General features: G+C 48.2%; 6 protein-coding genes across 6 annotated transcripts; 3 read left to right on the forward strand and 3 right to left on the reverse strand.

Annotated features, from left to right (window-relative positions):
• The first annotated feature begins 73 nt into the window (after nucleotides 1-73).
• On the forward strand, nucleotides 74-2,440 carry GGS25DRAFT_501995 (SET domain-containing protein). The gene is made up of 2 exons (XM_049261987.1): nucleotides 74-598; nucleotides 674-2,440. The coding sequence occupies exons 1-2, from the start codon at nucleotides 479-481 to the stop codon at nucleotides 1,730-1,732; spliced, it is 1,179 nt and encodes a 392-aa protein (XP_049113574.1). The 5' UTR covers nucleotides 74-478; the 3' UTR covers nucleotides 1,733-2,440.
• Nucleotides 1,886-3,085, reverse strand: GGS25DRAFT_398026 (CBP4-domain-containing protein). The gene is made up of 4 exons (XM_049258395.1): nucleotides 3,059-3,085; nucleotides 2,752-3,006; nucleotides 2,418-2,602; nucleotides 1,886-2,172 (listed from the first exon to the last, which is right to left on the reverse strand). Exons 2-4 carry the CDS (start codon nucleotides 2,799-2,801, stop codon nucleotides 2,039-2,041), a joined length of 369 nt encoding a protein of 122 aa, XP_049113575.1. The 5' UTR covers nucleotides 2,802-3,006; nucleotides 3,059-3,085; the 3' UTR covers nucleotides 1,886-2,038.
• A 2,958-nt stretch (nucleotides 3,086-6,043) lies between these two features.
• GGS25DRAFT_524281 (uncharacterized protein) lies at nucleotides 6,044-9,028 on the forward strand (the record flags this gene model as incomplete). Its single annotated transcript, XM_049264572.1, has 3 exons — nucleotides 6,044-6,452; nucleotides 6,501-8,813; nucleotides 8,895-9,028. The coding sequence occupies 3 exons, from the start codon at nucleotides 6,044-6,046 to the stop codon at nucleotides 9,026-9,028; spliced, it is 2,856 nt and encodes a 951-aa protein (XP_049113576.1).
• An 835-nt stretch (nucleotides 9,029-9,863) lies between these two features.
• Nucleotides 9,864-11,078, reverse strand: GGS25DRAFT_533685 (uncharacterized protein; the record flags this gene model as incomplete). Its single annotated transcript, XM_049265697.1, has 2 exons — nucleotides 9,864-10,660; nucleotides 11,036-11,078. 2 exons carry the CDS (start codon nucleotides 11,076-11,078, stop codon nucleotides 10,197-10,199), a joined length of 507 nt encoding a protein of 168 aa, XP_049113577.1. The 3' UTR covers nucleotides 9,864-10,196.
• Nucleotides 11,079-11,101: 23 nt separating this feature from the next.
• Nucleotides 11,102-12,247, forward strand: GGS25DRAFT_533689 (uncharacterized protein; the record flags this gene model as incomplete). The annotated part of the gene is made up of 3 exons (XM_049265698.1): nucleotides 11,102-11,431; nucleotides 11,608-11,753; nucleotides 11,800-12,247. Coding segments are annotated over 3 exons (689 nt in total), but the record flags the coding sequence as incomplete, so codon positions are not given.
• An 8,391-nt stretch (nucleotides 12,248-20,638) lies between these two features.
• Nucleotides 20,639-21,649, reverse strand: GGS25DRAFT_502036 (uncharacterized protein). The gene is made up of 2 exons (XM_049261988.1): nucleotides 20,722-21,649; nucleotides 20,639-20,661 (listed from the first exon to the last, which is right to left on the reverse strand). The coding sequence occupies exon 1, from the start codon at nucleotides 21,440-21,442 to the stop codon at nucleotides 21,083-21,085; it is 360 nt and encodes a 119-aa protein (XP_049113579.1). The 5' UTR covers nucleotides 21,443-21,649; the 3' UTR covers nucleotides 20,639-20,661; nucleotides 20,722-21,082.
• Between the last annotated feature and the right edge of the window lie 1,581 nt (nucleotides 21,650-23,230).

The following is a 23,230-nucleotide window of genomic DNA, read 5'->3' on the forward strand; positions in this document are numbered from 1 at the left end:
CCTGCATTTTAATTCCCGTACTTCGTAATTCCCGTATGATACATATCATATCTACCTTAAGTACATATTAGCATATTATAACATATAACATATTATTACATATTATATATCAAATATCAAGATATGCAACATAGTAAAGCTCTTCGTGGCTTTTATTCCTTCTGCTTGGTCACACTCAATTCTTGCCTCACCCTTTTTGATCGTTTGTTATTGCAACTCACACCCCTATGCCAGCAATGACAATCTTAAGACCTCGTCATGGCACCCAACTGTAGTGATAGCTTTTCGCATACTATCATTTCATTGTTCTTTGCTTTTCTCCCACCACCCTCACCCTCACTTTCACTTTCACTTTCACTTTCACTTTGAATTCCGAAAATCGGCATACACTTAGATTTCAGCTTCATACGTCGTATAATTCCTTACACATAGAAATACACATATACATACCATTTTTCTTAAACTAGCATAAGCGAACATGGAACCTTATGAGGAGCTCATATCATGGGCTACAGGCCAGGGCGTCAAGCTCACCGGCATCATACCTAAGCGTATTCCCGGTCGGGGCATCGGCCTCGTTGCTACCCGGGCGATCAAGGTTCGTCTATCCGGCAATCCTATCATGCACCATGTCTCGTGTACTAAACAAGCCACCGGGGGTTAAAACAAACAGTCAGGAGAGGTCGTGCTCGAGGTCCCTGCATCGTGTATACGGAGCATCGACACAGTCCCGAAGCCCCTTGTCCGGCAGCTGCCCAAATCCATCTCCGTCCACGGCCTGCTAGCCGCGGACCTCGCCCTCGACCGCTCCGGCCGGTACGCCGCCTGGGACGCCGTGTGCCCCACCCCCGCCGACTTCGCCGGCATGCCGCTCGTCTGGCCCCCCGAGCTGCGCGCGTACCTGCCGCTCGCGGCGCGGGACCTGCTGGCGAAGCAGGACGCGAAGCTCGCGCGCGACTGGGCCGCTGTCGCGAAGGCGTTGGCGCATGGCCAGGAGGACCTCGACGAGGCTCGGTACCGGCACGCCTGGATGCTCGTCAACACGCGCACCTTCTACTACGTCAACGCGCGGCTGCAGCGCCGCTGCCCCGACGACCACATGTGCCTGTTGCCCGTCGCCGACCTGTTCAACCACGGCGACAACGCGCGCGAGGAGTGCAACGTCGCGTTCGACCGCGCCGGCTTCGAGGTCACGGCCGCGCGTAGGTACGCCCGCGGCGAGGAGCTCAAGATCTGCTACGGGAGCCACAGCAACGACTTCCTGCTCGTCGAGTACGGGTTCGCGATGGACGGAAACAAGTGGGACGAGGCCAGGCTCGACGAGGTGCTGGTCCCCCAGCTGAGTGCCCACCAGAGGGAGAAGCTGGACGCGGTGGGGTTCTGGGAGAGGTATGTGCTGGACAGGGAGACGGAGTGCTACAGGACGCAAGTTGTCGTGCGGCTGCTGTGCTGCGGGTTCAGGGAGTGGAAGCGGTTCATGGATGGGATTGACGATGGCGAGCGCAGTAAGCAGGAGGTAGCCCAGTACATGATCGAGTTATTGAAAGAGCTCAGGCTGGATGCCGGGAATATGATTTGCCAAGTTGGGGCTTTAAAAGTCGGCGAGCCACAGCAAAGAGAGTCGCTGGCTGATCGGTGGGAACAGATTGAAGGACTGGCTGCTATGAATATCGCCCGTCTCAAAGAGGATCTGAATAGAAATCCATTACCTAGGTTAGGAAGGAAGGTGTAGAACCTTTGGTATAGAATCTAAAACCTAGGTACTGATTTATCTCGACCGAGTAAAACATTGATGGGCGTTTATCATTATATACCTACAGATACACAACAAGTCATTGAATAGACTCGTATCCCAACGTAAAAAAAAAAAAAAAAAAGATCATCCAAACGCCATTGTATGCTGCCATCCATAATCAACCTATCCCTTATTTTCTTTTTTTAGTGGCCCTACGTACTTTTTGGACTCCGCATAATATAGTAGTAACACGATACCTTGTACCAAGTAGATCATCCGGTGTTCTAGGTACCTAGGTAGCTATCAGGAACTGGACGATAGCCCCGACTCCTTCCGCAGAGACTCCTTGCGCGCCTTTGCTTCCTCGGCGTCGAGGAAATCCTGGCGAAGCTTGTCCTCCTTCCGCTTCCGCAGGGCATCTTCTTGTACCGTCCATACTGTTTTTTTCGCCATGTTAGCATGTGTAGGTACGTGGTGTAAATAAATACCCTCTTGTGTCTTGTCCCCTTTCGTACCAAGCAATGCGATTTATCTTGATGGCTAGCCATCAGGCGCATGCACGCAGACAGAACAAAGCGCGACTCATGAGACTTTGGTTGATGACGCAAAGGTGGGTAGGGTAAGGTAGGGTAAGGAGGTGAGGTGAGGTGATGTGATGTGATGTGATGGATTCGCAACGTACTCGGCTTGCTGGACTTGGAGTCGGCCTTGACCTGGGTCATGAAGTCGTCAAACTCCTTCTGCCGCTCGTACCGACGCGCCAGGCTCTTCTTCTGCAGCTCCGGGTTGTACTTCTTGAACAGCTCCTCGTCGGTGGGCGAGACCCACCACACGAGGGCCGGGCCGCCAATGCACATTACGCCGCCGCTGTGGGTTCAATGTTAGTTTGCTTGCGTTTTTCATCGTGTTGCTGCTGTTGGGGGTGGCAGTGGTAGCCGCGCCGTTGTGTAGATAGACAAAGGGCTGCTGCTATAGTAGGTATGTAGATAGGTATATATGAGAGAGCGCTTACTTACGCAGCCATCATCTTGATCCAAGTTCCAAGCTTTCCTGATTTAGCCGCCATCTCTGAATAATCAATTGCTGTATTTTACTACTTATAGCACTGTTGGTATTATTGCGCTTGTCTTGTGTGTTGGCGACAATGTAAGGTCTTCGGGAGGGTGCGCGCGCGTAGATCGGACGGATCGATTATTCGATTATTCAATTGTCAATGACGAAAGTTTATGTGCAGGGATCTTAATCTATTGCGATAGCATTGTATGATACTGCTGTGGCTAGTGAGCAACTGCGAGCTACTTAGTGGCTGGATATAGAAATCACATTTATCCTCTACATCATTGGCTCATGAGAATACTAAAAAAAAGGCTGTTTAGGGTTTGTTTCATACTTTTCAGTGCTACGATGTTAGCTATTAGTACTAATTTAGTAGCCTACTAACGTATTACAGGCTATGTATACACCTAATAGTGTCACCTATGCTTGCCTGGACGTATGCGAGATAGTTATTGTGAATTTGTGATGTAGTTGAGTCCTACATGTCCACAACGTATTTCGGAAACGAGACTTCTGAGTGTGATGGTGGTACTACATATATCCACTCCAAATAAGTGAAACCAACGTGAGATTGAAGGTTGAAGTCTTACGAAAACGTGCGCCTAATGAATGGTTAGCAGCGTAAATTCTTGATAGTCTTTGGGGTTTTCTGGCTTACTGCATAATCTGTGGCTGTCCGAGCACGCTGCCGCCTACATGATGTAACTACGGCATAGTACAACATGTAATGTAGTTACATTCCTATCTGTTGGCTGGGTCGGTTCTTCCCGCTGCGTTGAATTTGTTCACTTGCATTAACTGACAGCCCCCCCTGCTGAATCAAATTCCGACAAGATGGAATTCTTTCAAGTACCTACTTGATATGAAAGTCAAGCGTTGCCCGGGGGTCATCTCTTAAACAAAATCATCCGGCTCCCGGCATTGAGAGGGGCCATGTTGGTTTATGCTAACAGGGGGCGGATGAGGCCAGCCTTATCTCTGCAAAGTACCGAAAGGGGTTGACACTCAAGTATGTAGGTTAGGCCAATCAGCTATTACATATGTAGGCCAAATATACAATACAGAGCCTACAATGCCCTACATATGTATAAGCCCCAGTCTATTTTGATACAACTGCATGTGCGGGAGTACATATCTGTCTTGAGATGCTACAAATTTCATTCCCATGTTTAGCAAAGCAATAGTTTCTATGTATACCTGGGTAAGCATATAAGAATCGCAAGAGGTATATAAAAATATAGGAAGTCGATGGGACGATGAACTCCAGATAACATTGAAGTTAGTGACTGTGTTACCGTGGTAGTTAAGGTTCTGACTGATTGCAATCTTACCTACCGAGGTACCATACATAGTAGCCTGTAGGTAATGTATACATACATGTATGTAAATAATGTAATGATGTTAGTAATGTTACAGATCCCGGAGTTTGTCGCCAATGCAAGCGCTGGTAAGTTGTTTGTGTCCCCATCCTTGTTTTATCCTACACAGAATCATAGATAAACCCTAGAAATTTAAGGAAGAACTCGAATATTCGTATAGACATTACCCGCATTGATCATTGATATGCATATATGTATATAATGGATACATTCTCAGGCCTCCAGTTCAAGTTCTACCTTAGCCTTTAAGGCCCTTAGCAGCTTAGGTACCTAGTACTCAATGTTCCCCTCCATCACCATTACCTACACCGAATGTAATGGGGTAACTTTTGTAACCTTCAGAGCTAAATGAACATTGAACATCTAACATTGAAATGAACATGTCATTCATGAATTGATAGTTTAGCGCGCTGATTATCCCACCTAATCCTCGGATGTCTTAGCCGATGCACCTGTCTTGAAGTCTTTAAGTGTCAGGATTCAGCCTGTCAGGTGCTGTACCTACCTTAGACTTGCCTTAGATTGCGGCTTGCCTACCTACTAGGTACAAGTACAATACCTACATAGTAACATACCTAGTAGATACCTAGTAATACCTAGCCGGTACATATTTGGCGAAGAAGGAGGGGCACTTAAACCAAGTACTGCGTAGTACAATACGTAGTAGGATAGTACTACATTTATATGTAACACTAAAGTTAAGGAGTACATACATAATTAGTACGCATTTAGGTAACGCCAAGTACCTGAAGGACTAGTGATGTATTAGGATCCTCGACATTTACCATTTACCTTTAATGTATCCCGGTTCTGCCGACTTGGTTTCTTTTGAAGTTTCAATGTTGCAAAAACTGAACTGAGCTTCACAACTTTCTTCCTAACTAATTCCTAACTAATTCCTAAAGGAAAAGGATCGTCCCATATTCCATATTATTATTATTCATCTTCTTCTACCATACCCTACTGCAGCGCAGACTTCATAATTATTTGTAGTAAAGGGTTTCTTGCTCATTCTTTATATTTTATTTTATTATTTCTTTACAAGTTCGTGCGCTGACCTTAGTGCATTCCTTTCATCAATAACCTCCAGGGCCTACGGATAACTTGACATTCTAATACTCTTAGATTCAGTCCCTGTAGGAGGATCGTCGCGAAACGTCGCAGTTCCCATTCTCTTTCAATCTTCAACTAACTCAACACCTGCGTCACCTTTCACAACGCTTCAGAAAAGCACAGCACCGAGCCTGACCTATCGCTGGTAATTGATAGCCCCAATTTCTTAATTTACCATTGCGGCACCAATATATTATCTTTATATAATGTTCTAGCGTTGCCGACGTTCCCAAAGAGGCCTCTCATCAACAACAAGCGGCACTGGTGGTGTATTTACCACGACTGTGTCTATTCTTTACTTGCGCTTACGCTGCAAGCCTATACTATTTCCAAGGTTATGAGCTTGCAGCGCATCTTGGCCAGAAACTCATCGACCAATCCCGAACCGATACTTGCTACATTTCTGCATACGTTGACCTACCGAAACTGACGATCATTACTGAGCCGAAACACTCAGGTACCAGTCTTTATTGCTAAATTCGCAACTTTAGTAGCGCCCGTGCAAAAGCTACTAACTCTATATTAAGACTCGTCCCTTGTTGCTGAGCACATATTTGCACCATAGTTCGACAAACACTTTACTACGACCGCGCTCCCTTACTGCTGTTCCGACAACAAGGAAGGCTGTGCCTAGGGGAGGAAAAGGCTATAGTCTCGAACCAACTATAGTTTCAAGAGGCATTTTACCGATCCTACAACATCTCTTGAAGGCTCGTGAAACGGAAAACATTGCTTCGAAAGCGAGCGTTGGAATGCGAAGATGGCATACAACGGCGGATATCAGGAGCAGCAACGTCCCTACGCGGGACCAGCAGCGCGTGCACCCCGTGGGCCACCGAGAGATGGATATCCCCCGCAACAATACCAATATGACGATTACGATTACGGCTACGACGGATATGACAATGGCTACCAGCAGGATTACGGCCCGCCGCCGCAAGATATGAACTACGGTAGAGGACCTCCACCTCCAAATCAAGCATATCCACCACGTGATATGTACGGCCCTCCGGGACCCAACAGTCGTCCTCCACCAGGGCCTGGAGGGAGAGGAGGACCGATGCGCGGCCCCCCATTTCCACGTGGAGGAGGAGGAGGACCTAGTGGCCGAGGCGGCCGAGGTGGCCGTCCAGTCCTCCCGGATCGGTCGCATACCTCCGATCCTAATGGTAAGGAACCCGAGTACTTTAATACCTGGTAAAAGCTAAGTTTTAAAGCGAACCGGCATGCGCCAAGCATCACCAGCCCCAACGATCAGGATTTTGGCAGTCCGTTTCCCGTATTCCCCGGGCATAATAGGAGATCAGATCTCGACGAAGAATCTGATATTGTAAATCGAATGGGCGGGATGGATATCCATGCAGGGAGACCGGGTATGTCACCCAAGAGCAATCCGGGACCAGGAAGAGGACCTGGACCAGGAATGGGGCCAAGAAGAGCGCCGACAATGGAGAATTATGGACGTCCATCTATGGATAGTCAAAGGAGTGGAAGAGGACCGCCACCACAAGGATATCCTGACCCGCGACGAGGACCGCCAGTTGACCAAGGATATGGCTACCAGGGTGATGGCTACAATGCCCCGATGTCGCCTTCAAGAGATGGATATGGGCCACCGGGCAGAAGTATGACGATGTCTTCAAATGATGAACACATGCGGAACGCCATGCCGCCACCTCGCATCGACAGCGCCGCTTACGGTGGACCTCCAGGACCTCCGGGACCTCCGGGACCTTACGGACACCCTGGACGGAATTTCCCCCCTCCCCGGCCTTCTACGGCTTCGGGCAATCGTCCACCACCCCAGAGGATGTATTCCGAACAAGGCCCCCCTCAGGGTCCTCCGGGTCCTCCGGGCCAGTACCATGACGGCTCGCTTCAACCACCAGGATGGAACGATGAGCCAGACCGGACTTCTATTGGCGAATTCTATGATACATATTATGATCAGAGAGTTAGCGGCGAACAGTACCCGCCTAACAATCAGTTCCGAGAAGACATACCAGATTTTGATGCAGTCCCTACCCAAGGCCCCCGAGAGTCGTTCGACCAACATATGCGTTCCGGTCCACCCGGAGTGCCTCAGCCTGGAATACCTCAGCCAGGAACGCCACAGCCTGGACCTGCGCGTCAGCCCGAAATGTCGAGGGCCAAGTCTCAACCAAACTTACGGGAACCACAGGCGGCCGTATTTGAGATGGTTGGTGATATGCCACCAGTACCGCCAGGGGGGTTCCAAGCATACAAGCCGCCAGGTGCTACGCCCGGGTTTTCAGGTTTGCCAAGCGCCCCGAACGCCATGAGGCGTACTTCGCAAGGGACACACCAGAGCGGTCCGGGTTCTGGTCATCCGGCACCCATTAGGCCTGGATTGATGCCCAATTCAATGGTAAATCTCAACGAGAAGCCCACCCCAGTTCGTAACTACAATGGCGGTACGCCACCCGCAGCCGCCGGGGCGCAAGGCCGTATCCAACCACCGCCGCCACCACCGCAAAATGGGCGGCCAACCTCTGTCACTGAGAAGATCCCGGTCACACCCGACGAGCTAGAACGTCTGCGGTCTATAATCAAGAATGACCCAAACGACCAGCAGTCTGCTCTCAGCCTTGCGAAGAAGCTCATTGAGGCAGCTGATGTTCTAGTTCCTAGGCTGCCTGATCCTAAAGCAAGAGCTAGGTCTCGTGAACGTTATGTGATGGACGCACACAAGATATTAAAGAAACTGGTCAATGCGCAGAACTCTGAAGCTATGTTCTTCATGGCTGACTGCATGGGCCGTAGCATGTTTGGTGACAACGACAGCAAAGAAGCATTCACACTCTACCAGTCTGCTGCGAAGCTGGGTAATGCCGCAGCTGCGTACAGAACTGCTGTTTGCTGTGAACTTGGCAACGATGAGGGCGGTGGAACACGGAAGGACCCCCTAAAGGCGATACAATGGTACAAGCGCGCTGCGACGCTTGGCGATACCCCCGCGATGTACAAGGTTGGAATGATCATGCTCAAGGGACTGCTTGGTCAGCCTAAGAACCCGCGGGAAGCTGTCGGCTGGCTGAAACGAGCGGCAGAGCGGGCGGACGCAGAGAACCCTCATGCATTGCATGAGCTGGGACTCTTATACGAGTCTGCACAGCCAAATGACGCAATCGTACGAGATGAAGCATATGCCTTGCAATTGTTCGAGCAGGCAGCTCAGCTTGGCTATAAATTTAGTCAGTTCAGAATGGGGTGCGCCTATGAGTACGGCCTCATGGGATGTCCTGTCGATCCCCGTCTATCCATAATGTGGTATAGCCGGGCAGCGACGCAGGAGGAACACCAGTCTGAGTTGGCACTTTCCGGTTGGTATTTGACAGGAACCGAGGGTGTTTTGCAGCAAAGCGATACAGAAGCATATCTCTGGGCTAGAAAGGCAGCCCAGGCTGGGTTGGCCAAGGCAGAGTATGCCATGGGTTATTTCACCGAAGTTGGCATCGGTGTTCCTGCTAACATGGAAGATGCGAAGCGTTGGTATTGGAGAGCAGCGAGTAAGTTTCACCCCTCACCCCTGGGGATTATCGGCCCTGAAATAGTCCTTCCTAGGTTACGCCATATTAACTTTCTAATAGGTCAAGATTACCCGAAGGCTCGCGAGCGATTAGAGGACTTAAAGCGATCCGGTAGGAATGGACCCCGTCAACGGGAACGGATTTCTCGCAGTAAGATTGGCAAACAACAAGAAGGCGAGTGTTCCGTGATGTAGGATGCCCGGACGACGTCTACAATGCCCCCAACTCGCACACCAAAAAAGCAGAAGGGCCATTCTCTACGCAAAAGGTTCCTTCTTTCATAGTTATACGCTCAATCGACCGACAACGAACGTGGCAGTCTACTGGCCATCTCAAGAGGCCTTTTGTAGACACCCAGTCTGGTTGGGTGGGTGCTAGATCTGATGATCGAGCAATAGCATACCAAGGACCTATAACGAACTATAATCGCGAGTCACATGCCGAATCACACAATGGCTATGAGCTTGCGTCTCGAAGTTGGGTGTATTATCAACCACCAACTTAATCATGATGTATACGAATCCGCTTTTACTTTTCCTCATACCAACGAGAACGGCTAACCCCCAGCATACTCGATCTATCTTATATAATGTCGCCGAAGTGCGAATTCCATTATTCGTAACATCTGGCGGGCCTTCATTCGGTGCTTACAGGAACGAAAATTCCAAGCCCAGGGGGTTTGAAGATATCTGTTCCTATTTTCATAGAAAGGATCCATACCCTCGGGTTGGACAAATAAGCAGTTGCAAGCTCATATAAAAAGCCCAGGGTCATAGAGAAGGCGGTCTAGGAATTAATAATATTATTTCATCGAAGTATCACTGACTTGCTTTCTACTCTTAAGGTGTTGGCGTGAAGATTCCGGCAATTGGGTTTTTACTGGGGCAGGTAAACGGTTGTCTACCTACCCCTTCTCTAAAGTGGATTGACTTGGACGATCCCATTTTTGTAGATTCTCGCTTGGGTATTTGGTATATATCCTGTTGGCAAATGAGATGGAGTTTATGTCATGGACTTGTTCGATTTAATAGGAGCATGTCTTACATACTAGGTTAGATAGGTACCTGCCCAGCTAGTTTATTTACAACTGGCACCCCCCTTTTGCCAGCAGAAGGTAGCCATGACTACCTACCTACCCAACTAGATAGGTATTGGATAGGTAGGAATTGTATCCTTCTGTCGCCCATGAGGATTGCTACCTGGTTGGACTAGAAAAACTAAGCCGCGGCTGGGACAATTGACGCCGAAGGGGGGGGCCGCTGTTTGCTTTAGTCAAGATAACTAAATGGATGGAGTAGGATGAAATCCAAACCGACGTTTCCAGAGATAGAGAGGCAGGAGAGATATCGTTTACTTCGCGCGTCAGCAGGCGATAGTTACTGGCGGGCCGGCCATTGTGTGGTTCTGGTGAGAGGAGGTAATGTCAGCATGCTTAAGTACTACAACGTAGAAGATAATTACCAGAGGGGGAGGGGGGGCGAGATGAAGCCGGCGGGGAAGATGGCGGGGGTGTCGGTGGCGTAGATGCCGGGGAAGGAAGGCGGCGAGGTACTCGTCGGAAGGGACGGCGAGCTGGGCGCAGTAGGCCCAGTGGTTGAAGCCGTCCTGCAGGTCGGCGACCTCGTGGCGGATGAGGTAGTTGCCGGCCTTGAGCGCGCCGGGAACCCGCACCTCGTTGATGTAGTAGTTGTGCCACGACCGGCCGTGCGTGCCCAGACCCTTGGGAACGCCCGGGTCGATCGCCCCCGGGACCCCGGCCGCGATGTGCCCCGCCTCGAAGATCTTGAACCACCGCTTCCCTGTGCCGTCCCATTCGTTGCAGGGGCCTTTGTTTAAGACTTTTCAGTCGAAAGATCTTCTGCAGCTTCCCATACCTACCTTTTAATATATTCCTTTCAACCTTCCGTTTCTTCTAGGTACTAGGTTAGGTACGTAAGTAGCCAGGGAAAGATTTGCCCCTCTTCGAAAAGAGAGAAGCCGATACAATCTTTGAACCCCTTTTCTAGAACAAACAGGAATTGTATGTAATGTGTGACTCAGTACCCAACTAATATAAATCAAAATATATGGTGTGTACTACCCTCTATCAACTGGCTCAATATAAAGTACTCGCCTGTTGGTAGGCAGTAAGCAACCATATGCTCAACTTACCTATTAACCTAGTGAATTATATCAATTACCTCACTCGCGACCATACACACCGTCACCAACCCCAAATATCGGCCAAATAACACGAATAGGCATCGTGGGGACCGGAAAAATGGGCACCATGATGCCATTCGGCTTCTCCAAAAATGGCCTCAACATCTCTCTCTCTCTGTATGGGATGTCTGAGAAAAGAAACGTCGACCAAGCACGGGAGATATCAGAACGGGCCATAACGTTCCAGGGCAGGATCGATTCCTTCAAGCACATCCTCATATTCTCCATCACCCACGGCTGGCCGGCGAACTATGTGTTGGAGAAGATTAAGGGTGATTTGCACGCAGGTGATATCATCCTCGATGATGGGAACGAGAATTGTCGTAACACAAAAAGACGACAAAGAAAACTGGAGCCGAGAGGCATCAAGTGGATTGTCATGGGTGTCAGCGGCGGTTAGCAGTCAGCCAGACGTGGTCTCAGTATGTCGCCAGAGGGAACAAGGAGGTTATTGAGTTCATGCTCCCATTACTCGAAAGGCTTTCGGCCTAATGTTGAGACCTCTTTATTCTACGCGTTCATTTTACCCACCCCCTATTTTCCCCACGAAGCGCTAAACCCTCACGTCTAGACCCTCGTGGTGCTGGCCACCATGTCAAAATGGTGCACAGTGAAACTGAGAACGGCATGCTCTCCACCGTCTACGAGGCCTCGAACTTCCTTCACAAGTCCCTACGACGAGATCGGGAAGACCTTTGTAAAGACGGAACTCCGAGGGTGAGCTAAGAAACACCTACCTACCTGACTCTAATTCGGCTCCGAGATCTGTCGGAGCAAGAAGACACCCCGAGGTGACCCGCACGGAGAAGGGAGAGGCGAGGACGTTCTAGACGATGTTCAGGACAAGGTGGTGCAGGACGGCGACAGCTCCGAGGGCACGCTCTTCCAGACGCGGCGCGCCGATACGTCTCGGCGCCCACGATCGCAGCCGACCATATCTTCCGCGCAGCGAGCGGGAACCGAGCGCAGAGGCTGAAGACCGCCGAGAATATGCAGATCCCCCCAACCTCGACGTCTCAAGACACAGGATATGGACAAGGGTAAGTAAGGACAGCCTCATAGAAAGCCTACGCCGCGCCGTCTACGCATCCTTCCTCCCCTCCTTTTCTGCTAAGACCTCGAGCTCATCGCCCGCGCTTCCCGCAACGAGGGCTAGGATGACTATCTCGGAAAATCGTATACGGATCTGCGGGTTGGCGGCGTCATCCAGGATGACTACATACCTACATTGCGGACCTGCTCAGGCGTATCTTGTCGTTGCCACGATACGCTGACGCAGCAGAGCAGGTGATTATGAACATGAAGCTCATCGAGGTGGCATCCAAGCTGCGCGAGAACTTCGCCCCGCTGGAACGCACCTCGCGACGGGCTATGGAGTGAGATAACTACGTGCCTGCTATCGGTGCCAGTCTGGCGGGAGTGGTGGTAAAGTCTACCTAATACTAGGCAGGTATGTTTTCATACTCCCATAACAGATCAGGGGTTATCGTCTTATTGAAGGCTACCTAGTATATACCTACAGATTGAGTAGGTTCACATAAAGGGTTATGATTAACAAATTAGCAGGCAGCCGTTCCAGATACTTCACAGCGCTCATCTTCATCTACCCTTCCCCGATTTAGCCCGTGTGTTTCTATCATATTACGATAGCCTAGCAGGAGTCAAATCCTCCCCATCGCTGACTGTGTCAGTAGATATGTATGTAGGCACCAGCTCGTTAAGTAACAAGACCTCTTCTATTACCCCTGAAAAGGTCCACGAAGATAAGTCCGATGCCCCTAGGAGGTAATCACCGGAGTCCGACTGACCCCTAACAGCAGGCAGAAGTTGTCAACGGGCACAATGCTGGTGACTGGGCAGGTGTTGTATGAAACCCGTGTTAGCATTAAGTTATAGGTGTACGATATCGTTGTCGCGCCAACGTCGGTAAGTATATAGTAGATACAATACCTAGTGTAATCGCCGGACCAAATATGATGCAACTATTACTCAGAATGAGTCTGGCCTGGCGCGTAAAATGCCAACGCGCATGCATCATCCATTCCTCCGCAGGAATGATCCCAAACACCCGCCAAAAAAAAAAAAAGAAAAGAAAAGAAAAAGAAGGAAAAAAACCTATCTCGGCTTTATTTTTGGTTTTAGCTGTAACTGTAAATTCGTGACTCACCGTCCTCGTTCGGATTCGAAACCACCTAAGGTTAGGTTCACTGGTTCACGAGTCCCACCACCACCACCATAACACACCCCTGGCACACCCAGTCACGAGAACACGCGCACATCCTACGCGCTTGCCTACGGATACCAACCTAGACCAATAAACTTGACTATGGCCCCCCGATTCGCTGATAATAGCGATGGCCATTCTGTCTCGCCACAGGTTCGTTGCTGCTGTTGTTGTTGTTGTTGTGTACTAGGTCGGTAGTAACGCCGATGACTGTTTTTGCCCCCCGCCCCTCACGCTCTCGGCTGAAGACGAGGATGAGGATTTGATCGTTTGATGGGTTGACTCAGATAGATGTCCACGTTTCGGCGTGGCTACCTACCTACCTACACCTAGGTCGCTAGGGGCAAATAGCTAACGTGGCTATCCTAGCGCGCCGGCGGGTAGGTGAGTAGGTAGGCGATAGATTAATGGGTACCAGGTAGAAGGAGGGGGCCCGACGACGACAGACTACCTATCCCCGCCGCCGCAAAGATTCTGACGGTCAAGAGATCGATATATCTTCTTCCCCGCAAACTTGCCTGCATAGGGGCATCTACTGTGTACCTATGTACAGTATCTGTCATCTGTCATCTTTCTAGGGCTTGTATTGTATACACGGGATGTATGAGCGTGCCCCGCAAGTCCAGTCAAGTCCGTCAGATCAGATCAGATCACAAGCCGCGTGTGCTGTACAATACAGTACCTATATCCTTTCAAAGCCGAGCTACATAACATTGCCGCATTTTCTTGCTTTCACGTGCTGGTAGTGTATCACATACCTACCTATGTACTTCGTACCTACTATACACCATATAGATTCGGCTTTAAGGGCAGGGCGCCCGTGAGACAAGGAAAGAGAAGTTTCGCGGTGCACACGCACGACCGCGGAAGGACGGGTTTGCCTCCGCCCCGCATCATGTCGCGATCATGTGAACTCGTTTGTTGCGCGCGAGAGAGGTTGTGCAAGTTGCGTGGTTTATATTGGTGTCGTGGCTATATTATTACGATGAGTCTGATGGCGGCTTAACCTACTAACCTAGGAAGGTTGTATTGTACATATGCATTTTGATATGTTACTAGGTGGGACTCACGGGAGGTTGTCTCGGACTCCTCGGGCGGGCAGGTGTCGATCCGATCCGATGCCATCGGAGTTGTTGAGGACTTAATCATAGCATCGAATGTAGGTATCTTACTAAGACTCTTTACTAAGGTAAGTAACCTGGGGGCAACTCGGATCCAAGATTCGCATTCTTATCGCCTCCTGGCGGCTTACCTTTATCGGCCTGTTGATAGGCCGGTCTAGCTTCATAGTGTACTTGTACAATATACATACATATTACATACAATGAAAGCTCTGACGCCTTGGCTATTACATAGTTATCCGATCCAAGGGGCCAGGCGTATGGAAATAGAAATAAATAGCCCCTAATTGGTTACGATGACGCCAGCGCCTAGTAGATTTAAAGTCAGTGTACCTAGGTTGGCTGGGCTTTGCAGGTAGGTAGGTATGTAACTTATATGGATAAACATTCGACTGTCTCACGATCGCATCATTCATTGATTTAGGAGTTTAATGGGTTTTCAGCGGGGTTTAGTATGCAGTCTATAGCGAATCCTGAATAGTCAGAGATATCTAAGTACCTAGGTAGGTAGGGATGTAATAGTCTCATCTTGCGATAGTATCGCAAATATCGTGAATACTAGGGTCGCAGTAGGTATAGTACGGAACCTACAGGCTCACCGGCTCTCCTACCGCCAGCCTCATCGACGATGCCTACCTAGATAGTGTTTTACAGATTTCGATAAACCCAGCTTCACGATTCAGCTACATGCAGTATACCAAGTAAGTAAGCAACGTCGCATTACGGGGCAAGTTGACACCCAGATCGTAGGGCTCCCGTAAAGCCGTTTGCCTCGGTCAACGAACCAATATTTATATCTGACTTTACACGGTATTAGCTAATCCCAAACCCCGGACTCAAATGCCTAACCTACCTACCTACCTACATATGTAGTAGTCCCACAAGGAAGTACAGGTACCGGTGTAAGAATCAAAGGATTCGTTGCTGCCTAGGAAGAACTTTTCCCTAGACAGGGCCACTAGCATCGGTCGTTTCGCATCGGATCTACAGCCGTATGCACATCTATGCAAATACTCGAAGCTTACTACATGCGGGTCGCAGAGAGAACTACCACTAATAACTAGCCCACTGTATAGATGATGACAGGCGGGGGACTAACCTACTGGTGAGAAGCAGAAACTTGGGACGTTGACTTCGCCAGGGGGGGGGGGTAGGAATGACTGGATGACAGCTACGGCTGATGGTGGGCGGGAACGGTTCGGTTCCCCAGAGCCATCATTGAAAAAGGAAAGAAAGAAGAAGAAGAAAGAAAGCATATCGTGACCAGCGACGAGTGGCTCATGAAAGGCCAACAACAGCAGCTTAAGTCCGAAGAAGAGGGAGGGGGGAAGGAAGGGGTCGAGGGATCGTGGGCCTCACCGACTTCACCTGGATTACAGTAGGTAGGTAGTGTATACCAACCTAAGAAGCCTTCCTCGTGGACCAAGGGAGTGGCTCCTCAGATGATTGAGCTGAAAACCCGAAAACAGTTGGTCGATACTAGTTACTTGGCAGGTACCTATGTATGTTGGCGATGAAATGTCATGTCGTCGTGTGTGCCCGTACCTATATCATACTGCGAAGAGTGTTTCGTCGTAAACCTCCAGGCGTCTAATCGCTTCAACCTAACCTAGGTAGGTACCAAAAGAAAAGGAATTCCCAAACTGATGCTGCTGGCTGGAGCATACCTTACGCTGACGAGGCGACGATAAGGGAGGGGGCCGTATGAGCCTACGGCAGGCTGGTATGTGCCTACCTACAGTACATACCTATGTAGGATGATAGGCAGGCATGCACTTAGCAGTAGCCGTGAGTAATACAGTGACTAGATGGTATGGTATTGTGCGTACATAGGCTACATCCGTATTTCCAAATGAAATGGCACTCGTAAGCAACCAGATTGCAATATATCAGGTATGCAAACCAGTACTTTGTAATATAGATTACGGCACTGGCTAGTGGTTCAGATGGACGAGCGCGAAGACCGTTCAAGGTCAACAGATGGATGTCCGTGGTTCCCGAAGCTTGGTTAGGCTCCTTGGTTGGTTGGTTGATTGATTGATTGATGGAATAGAGGTGTGTAAATGGTGGAGGGACTTGTAGTCAAAGTGAGGGAGGGGGACCCCATTCATGCGTTGGGGCCAAGCCTCACCAGTGACGAAGATGCAAATGTAATTGCGATTGTAACTAACTAATTGTATTGCGGTAAAACCACCTAGGTGAGTACAGAGATTTCTAAGCAAAGCCGGTCATGGTAAGAGGCTGGATCACGGGGACGCGCAATGGATTAGGTCTTGGACGACGACGACGGTGCCGTCGTTTGACCTTGAAATCTACGGAGCACAGATACCTAAACTAGGCATTTTTTTCTTTAAAGTATGGGGAACGGCGACGGCGATAGCGACCGCAAACATTGGAGATAGAGGAGGGTTAGGTGTTGAAGATCTTCCTTATTTCGGACGGGGTGTCATAGTTCATGTACCTACCGAGCCTCATCCCTAAACCCCATACAGACAGACCTATGTCCTGAGCAATTTAGTTTCTCGACCGCAGTACGCATTTGTGCATACGAGGTTTCACGTATTCGTGATTAATATGAAGAAGATGTCTCGGAGATTTTTCCCACCTTCTCGACCTTTCCAGATGATATGTATGTAGCATTAGCATGAGGCGTGCCGTTGTAGATCCAACTCATATCTAGACTAGTAAACAAGAAGATGAATGAACTGTCAACGAGATCAACCCCCCCTCCAAAAAAGTCGTCTTTGTGGACATGGGTTGGCTCGGCGGTACATACATACATAGTTAACAATTACTCATGCTGACCGATTCCTATTGGAAGAGAATGGCGCAGCAGCACTCAAAGCGTAAACTACTCGGCGGGGCTACATACCTACCACCTTGTCTACCTGTAATAATAGACAACAAACCTCCAACAAACCCTCGTCGTGCTATTATGTACGCTACAGAGTAACTACAGTATGTACACATCATCACGAAACTAAAATTGGGCAGGGCTATCGTCTAGTGTAGTCTCCCTAATACAGCTGAAAGGTCCGAAATTGGGCGAGCACGCCGCGTGTGTGTGAACTCAACCACCACCCCCCTGGGCCTTGACGCCGGGATCGATCAGGAACCATGCCCGTGGTTATTTCAACATGTTAGTCATCCCTTGCGCGAATGTGCCTAACATTAGTTAATTACTACCTACCTACCTACAATTGTGCATATTTCGACGATGGCCGAGGTTGATGTTTTTTTGCCTCGTGAGGGTTTTGTTGCGATGACGCCAGAAACCTGGAGCTCCATACCTATGTAGTAGCTCGGCCCGGCCTGGTACCTAGGCCCTAGGGAGGGGAGCGCTGAGTCAACTTTCCCGCCGTTTGGGCAGTGAGAAGGGCATCAAACCTTCGGGTAGATATTGTGGCCCGTCGCCCGTACATAGTTATACCGCGATCCATTCGTTCTGGAAACCCCGAGTTTCGGTCTCTCTCTCTCTCTCTCTCCCATGTGGCAAACAAACACGTATCGTGGATCCAGGTACAGTACCTAAGAGGGAAAAATATCCACTACTAACTAACACCGAATGAAATCCTCGGAAGAAAGCGGAGCGTGAAGAAGATTTCGCATCGCAAACAGAAAACGACATCAGTTATTTCGCAATAAACGCGTGAAAATATAAAAATAAAATAATTAGCTTAGTGTACACTGTAACTCCAGTGTAATAGCTTTCTTTCTAAAAACAAAAAAAGAAAAACCGCGCGGCAATAGATGGAGTCGCGGAGGCTAGGTCCTAGGCTAGGTAGATTGGCGAATGTGACTATCGTGAGATTCTCATCTGATTGTTTAAAATTTTTTTTACTTTTGTTACATATGTACAATACATACACTTGTTAGTGTAACTATGGTGTTGTACAAGCGTTTGTTTACTACATAGGCCCATAGGGTAGGGTAGAATTTGGACATGGCTTATCCGCTTGGGGGGCGCCTTGCGTACCTTAGATCTTGATCTCGTGAAGGTCAAGTAACCCCGATGTTTGTATGTTAGCCCCCCCCCCCGACCTCGTCATACCCTCCACGTCGCCTACTTGAGTCTTGGGTAGGTAGGTATGTAGTCAGTCTTGTCATCCATCAGCTTGGGTTTATCCTCCTGTAGATTGCTTGGTGATGAATTTCAGCATGACCCAGACATTCACGATTTTATTCTTCCATTTGCCTATGTAGGACCTAGGACCTAGAATCCTAGAATCTAGATAGGTAGGCATGTACCTATTCAACCCCCCCACCATCCCTGAAAGGCATAATCAGTCACGTTTGTCTTACTCCGATCTCGCGCTGAATCATTTATGTCGACTGGGGGGTTCAGCGAGGTGTGATTCGTGATAGGTGTTAGCGGATTATTGGAGTCGCCGTTTTAACTTAATAAGTGTGAGTGAGTTCTCTCCCAGGTTGACTCATCGCCATAATCCTGGGCTGTGACTGGTGTCTCATTGGTTGGTGTGGCAAAGAGAGAGAGAAAAAAGGTTATACTAACTATGTATGTACTCTGGTATGTAGGTATGGATGTGAGTTCAACTTGTTGGAGGGCCAAAAAAAAAAATCGTTTCGAGATATGGCTTTGATGCACCCCTGCTGATACAGATGATTGCGCATTGTGGGCAGTGTTCAGTCAGTCAGTCAGTCAGTCAGTCATACACCCCTCATTTCGCAACATGCTAACTCGAGAGATCGGAAGACCGCCGGGAGGGTTACGGGCTGATTTGCTTCTTTCTTTGTCGACGTCTTGTCCTCGCTGTCTGGCTTCCCGAGAACACCTGCTGTCTTCATATTGCATTGTTGTGAGCACCGATATGCCTTCCTTTGAGGCCTGAGGATAGCCTAAAATATGGGGTTACCTTGCATAGTGGAATGGCTTCATTGTTTGAGACCTTCTTCACTCTCGTTGGCGATGTTATCGGCCGGTAGGCCTTTAGTGGCGGCCACTGTCCTCCCGTTACTACTGCAAGCTACCGCTTTAAGGTGTCGTACCTAGTATGGAGGTATGTATGCAGTATGCATTGTGTGAAGCATCATTGTTATTAGATATAGGCACATACATGTAGGTATGTAGTGTAGATTAACTAGATTTCCTAAAAATTCATTATCAGGTACCATACTTTTCATAGATCAGTGGATGATGCCAACGGAAACGTTGGATGCGATGCGATTCGTTTGCTCTTGGGCTGCTAAATTGCTAATATCCCAACTGTAAGTAGACGGTATTCCTTCCTGTGTGGTAAGGGAACTTTATTAGGGGCCTTTGATTTAGTATTTTACTGCCCCTAATAACTTCAAATGTCACTCACTTCTTGTGAGGCCAAGTCGGGACTAGAGCGAGGTGTGTACGAAATATTCAGGGGTGTCCTGGTTCCCCCTCGCTGCAGTTTGATAATCTCACGAAAATGTGTCATACTTCTAGATCATGAACAACGTCTGGAAAAGAGTATCACGCAGGCTAATTCAGATAAAAGACGAACCCGTATCTGAGTATCTGACCGTACATAGTCATAGACTCATAGTACTATTATATTGTTATAAAAATAAACGAGAAGCTCGTTTGTTCATTAGTTGTTAGAGCGCCCGTTAGGTATGCCTAAGTCGCGCCCGACAAAATGGTTCCTGGCTCGATGATGGAATCTGGCCTGTCACAGCGTAACAAAAGGCGGATACGGAATGACTCCTACCCGAAACAAGTAATGGTTGCCATAGGTAAAGTTGCACAAGTGGCAGGCATCGCAAGCAATTTGATATCTATGGATATGGAGTATGGATATGAATAGGACCAGATGATAAGTGTAGATATGTATTATTGCCTACCTACCTACCTGCATATAGTGCTTCAATCACATGCGGCAATAGATAGCTCAAGCCTCGACTTGGCATCGAATCGCCTTGCAAACTTTCAGACAACAGGTAGGCAGTATCTGTAGGTAGACCATTCACTACAACATTGCAATTGGAATAATATAAGGCTGCGAGGTTGAGACGAAAATAGTAATAAATTCCAGGAAGTAAAAGGCTGAGGTAAAGACGATCTAACCCTAGGCTGACGAGGCATGGCGCAGGAAGTGATTGCGTGACGTGACTGATCTCCTACGGAAACTGTTGGAGGTTACTGTCAGACTTGTCTATGTTCAGAAGAGATATCCAGATCTGAACGTCAACCATCCGTACGAAGGAAGACCTGTGATATGTATATACTTGCTAGATATGTAGGACCTACATACATAGGTAGAAGTTGCTTTTTGCCGTTGGATCGTGACTAGTCCGGTCGTGTTAAAGGGGTTCAGTGCAGAGTTTCGTATTCATGAAAACTACCTACATCCCGTATCGACCTTGTCAGCTCGATCTCAAACAGGGAAAAAAGTTTTCACAGTGGCTGTTACACTTAAGTCACCAGTGTCCAGTGCTGCCGCTGTCCTTCCGGTGGCAACGATCTAGGCTAGTCGGAGCAAACTTCGAAGCTTGATACAATTGGATGTATGTATTTTTTTATACTCTGGAATTGCAGAGTAATACATCCCACATGTACTGTTCATATTGTACGATAGTAGTTACATGTAGGCACTGGTAATAAAACGCAACCTAGCACAGCGCGCCTACATACATACATATACACATACATACAGATAAACATCCATACATATGTATATACCCCTTTTTGCCTTTGCCTTGCTAATATATCAGTCCATGTTTGACGATGACGATAATGATAGGTTTGATATGTAGCCGTCTAGTAGCCGTTCATCTGATAAAAACAACAACATCACAAACATATGTACATGTAGATATATGTATGTATGTATGTATGTAGGTACCTCTAACAAGTACCCATAATCCCACAATCCCACAAGTAGCTGCAGGATAAATAGCAGGGTTTGAAATAGAAAAGCCAAATCAAAAGCCAGAGCTAAAAGCAAAGGGAAAGGGAAAGAGTGAAGTGATGAGGGAAAAGGGAAGAGAGTTGGAGAACGGGGATTAATGAGAAGGTCTGGTTGGGTGGGTGAAAGGGAGGGATGAATGACTCTTTCCTCAACTGCCATTTTGTTGCTATTTCTTTCAAGTTTTGCTGGTCCTTGGCAATTTTGGTCGCAATTGATGGCAGCCACCTGGGTACAAGTTTACAAGTTGCAGCCATTCTTGCAGCCATTCTTGCAGCACCGCTAAACTGTATGGGAAGGATGAAAAGACGCTAGAGCACATCGGGGCAGGGGTTTGATTGTGTACTGCTATGTGGCCACCCATCGCGTTTTATAGTTATCCAATGAGAATGTTGTTAATTATGACCACTAATCCCGATGTAGTGTGAGAGTTTCTACATATACAGGGAAGGGTGGTCTTCCAAACATCTTAGCCTCGTCATTGAGTGGCTCGTCATTACTCCAACTAATCTATCTATCCAACCATATCTAATTATTTTCTCTTCCCTGCTAGGTCCTTTGCTGCTCCCACCCCAAGCCCCAGTTTAACTCCTTATTTTCTGAAGTGGCAGAACGATGTTTATTGGTTGAGAACTTATGCAAGTGCCTATTCGGAGCCGTCGATTTCACTCATGGTTGATTTCCCCATCCTTCTTGACCGTAACTGTACATAGCATGCGGGCTGCGGGCTGCGACGTATTCCCAAATTCCCAGGAGTTCCAAGACCCCCAAGACTGGGTCCCCCCCCCTCCATCCAGCGCTGCCGAACTGGATATTCAAAACTCGTCGGTGCCCCAAGCGTCGGGCGTCCTTTCCCGTTTTCTTCTCATCTATCGAACAAGGCCGCCGCAATGTTCGATTTGAAGATTTAGACGACGACAAGGCGACTTCCTTGAAGGTCTGCTCGAGTATTGTGTAGAACCAATACCTAGCTTACTGCTAATTTTTACTACATTTTTCTTCTCTTTATATTCTATATCCTTGTTCTATTCAGCAAAAAGAAAAAAACTCTCCTCAATCTTCAAATGTGCTATCTCTCTTGATTGCCTTTTTTCTACCTTTGGTCCACAGTGGCATTGACTTGCACTCTCTCGACCCGGAAGAAATCAAAAACTATATTGAAGAATTCAGCAACGAAGCCGATTCAAATATTCCAATCCTTAGTCTTTAATGACAGCAAACAGTCCTTTATCATATCACTTGTTACTATTACTATTACTCTGATTCTCCTCTTTCTTTCTAAGGCCGAAACTCTATCTATCAATCTATCTATCTAGGTATCTATCAGGCGCCACTGGATTACTCACTAGGACATACCAAAAAAAAAAGGATCGCTGTTTTCATCACCTTACATACGGTATACCTGGACTTACACTTAACTGACGTACATACCTGTCTAATTATACTCATTTTGATCTGTTCGCACGGAATCTCCATCTAACATCTCCATCTCCATCTCCATCTCCCCTCACCCCTTTGTTCCCAATTCTTTTTTGGCTGGTTGCCACTTCCGTTGGATCTGGACCCATTCCCAGGCTTCCACGCGTGTGACCGTCATTTTTCCTGGCAACGTGCTAGTTCAAGGTTGGAAGTCACTCGGGAACCCCATTAATACAAGTCTATAATCGTTAGGAGGCAACGGGCCCCAAACCAAACCTGGATTCAGTACCAGTACCCGTACCAGCACCAGCACCAGCACTACAAACAAGCCAACTTACAGGGCACTGCAACCTTCAACTCCCCCTTCGGCGGACTAGTCACCATTTGGGCAATATACTATAGCCACCTAAGCCTTCCAAGCCCTCTAAGCCATTTTTAGGCCCCGGGGTTTTCTTTCAGCACCTACCACCCCCTAAAAGATTTGGAGAGCAAAGACCACCTGTACAAACAGCCCACATAGTGGTAATGATC

This window comes from Hypoxylon fragiforme (genome assembly GCF_022984875.1).
Source record: "Hypoxylon fragiforme strain CBS 206.31 chromosome Unknown GGS25scaffold_8, whole genome shotgun sequence".
Taxonomy (NCBI): Eukaryota; Fungi; Ascomycota; class Sordariomycetes; order Xylariales; family Hypoxylaceae; genus Hypoxylon; species Hypoxylon fragiforme.

Bases quoted from the DNA above. Each gene is read 5' to 3' on its own strand.
- GGS25DRAFT_501995 (XM_049261987.1), top strand. From the start codon at position 479: ATGGAACCTTATGAGGAGCTCATATCATGGGCTACAGGCCAGGGCGTC. The intron at 599-673 runs GTTCGTCTATCC...TAAAACAAACAG, and splicing joins TTGCTACCCGGGCGATCAAG to TCAGGAGAGGTCGTGCTCGA.
- GGS25DRAFT_398026 (XM_049258395.1), bottom strand. From the start codon at position 2,801: ATGGCGGCTAAATCAGGAAAGCTTGGAACTTGGATCAAGATGATGGCT. The intron at 2,603-2,751 runs GTAAGTAAGCGC...TTGAACCCACAG, and splicing joins TGGATCAAGATGATGGCTGC to CGGCGGCGTAATGTGCATTG. The intron at 2,173-2,417 runs GTACGTTGCGAA...CGAAAAAAACAG, and splicing joins CTCCAAGTCCAGCAAGCCGA to TATGGACGGTACAAGAAGAT.
- GGS25DRAFT_502036 (XM_049261988.1), bottom strand. From the start codon at position 21,442: ATGGCAGTTGAGGAAAGAGTCATTCATCCCTCCCTTTCACCCACCCAA.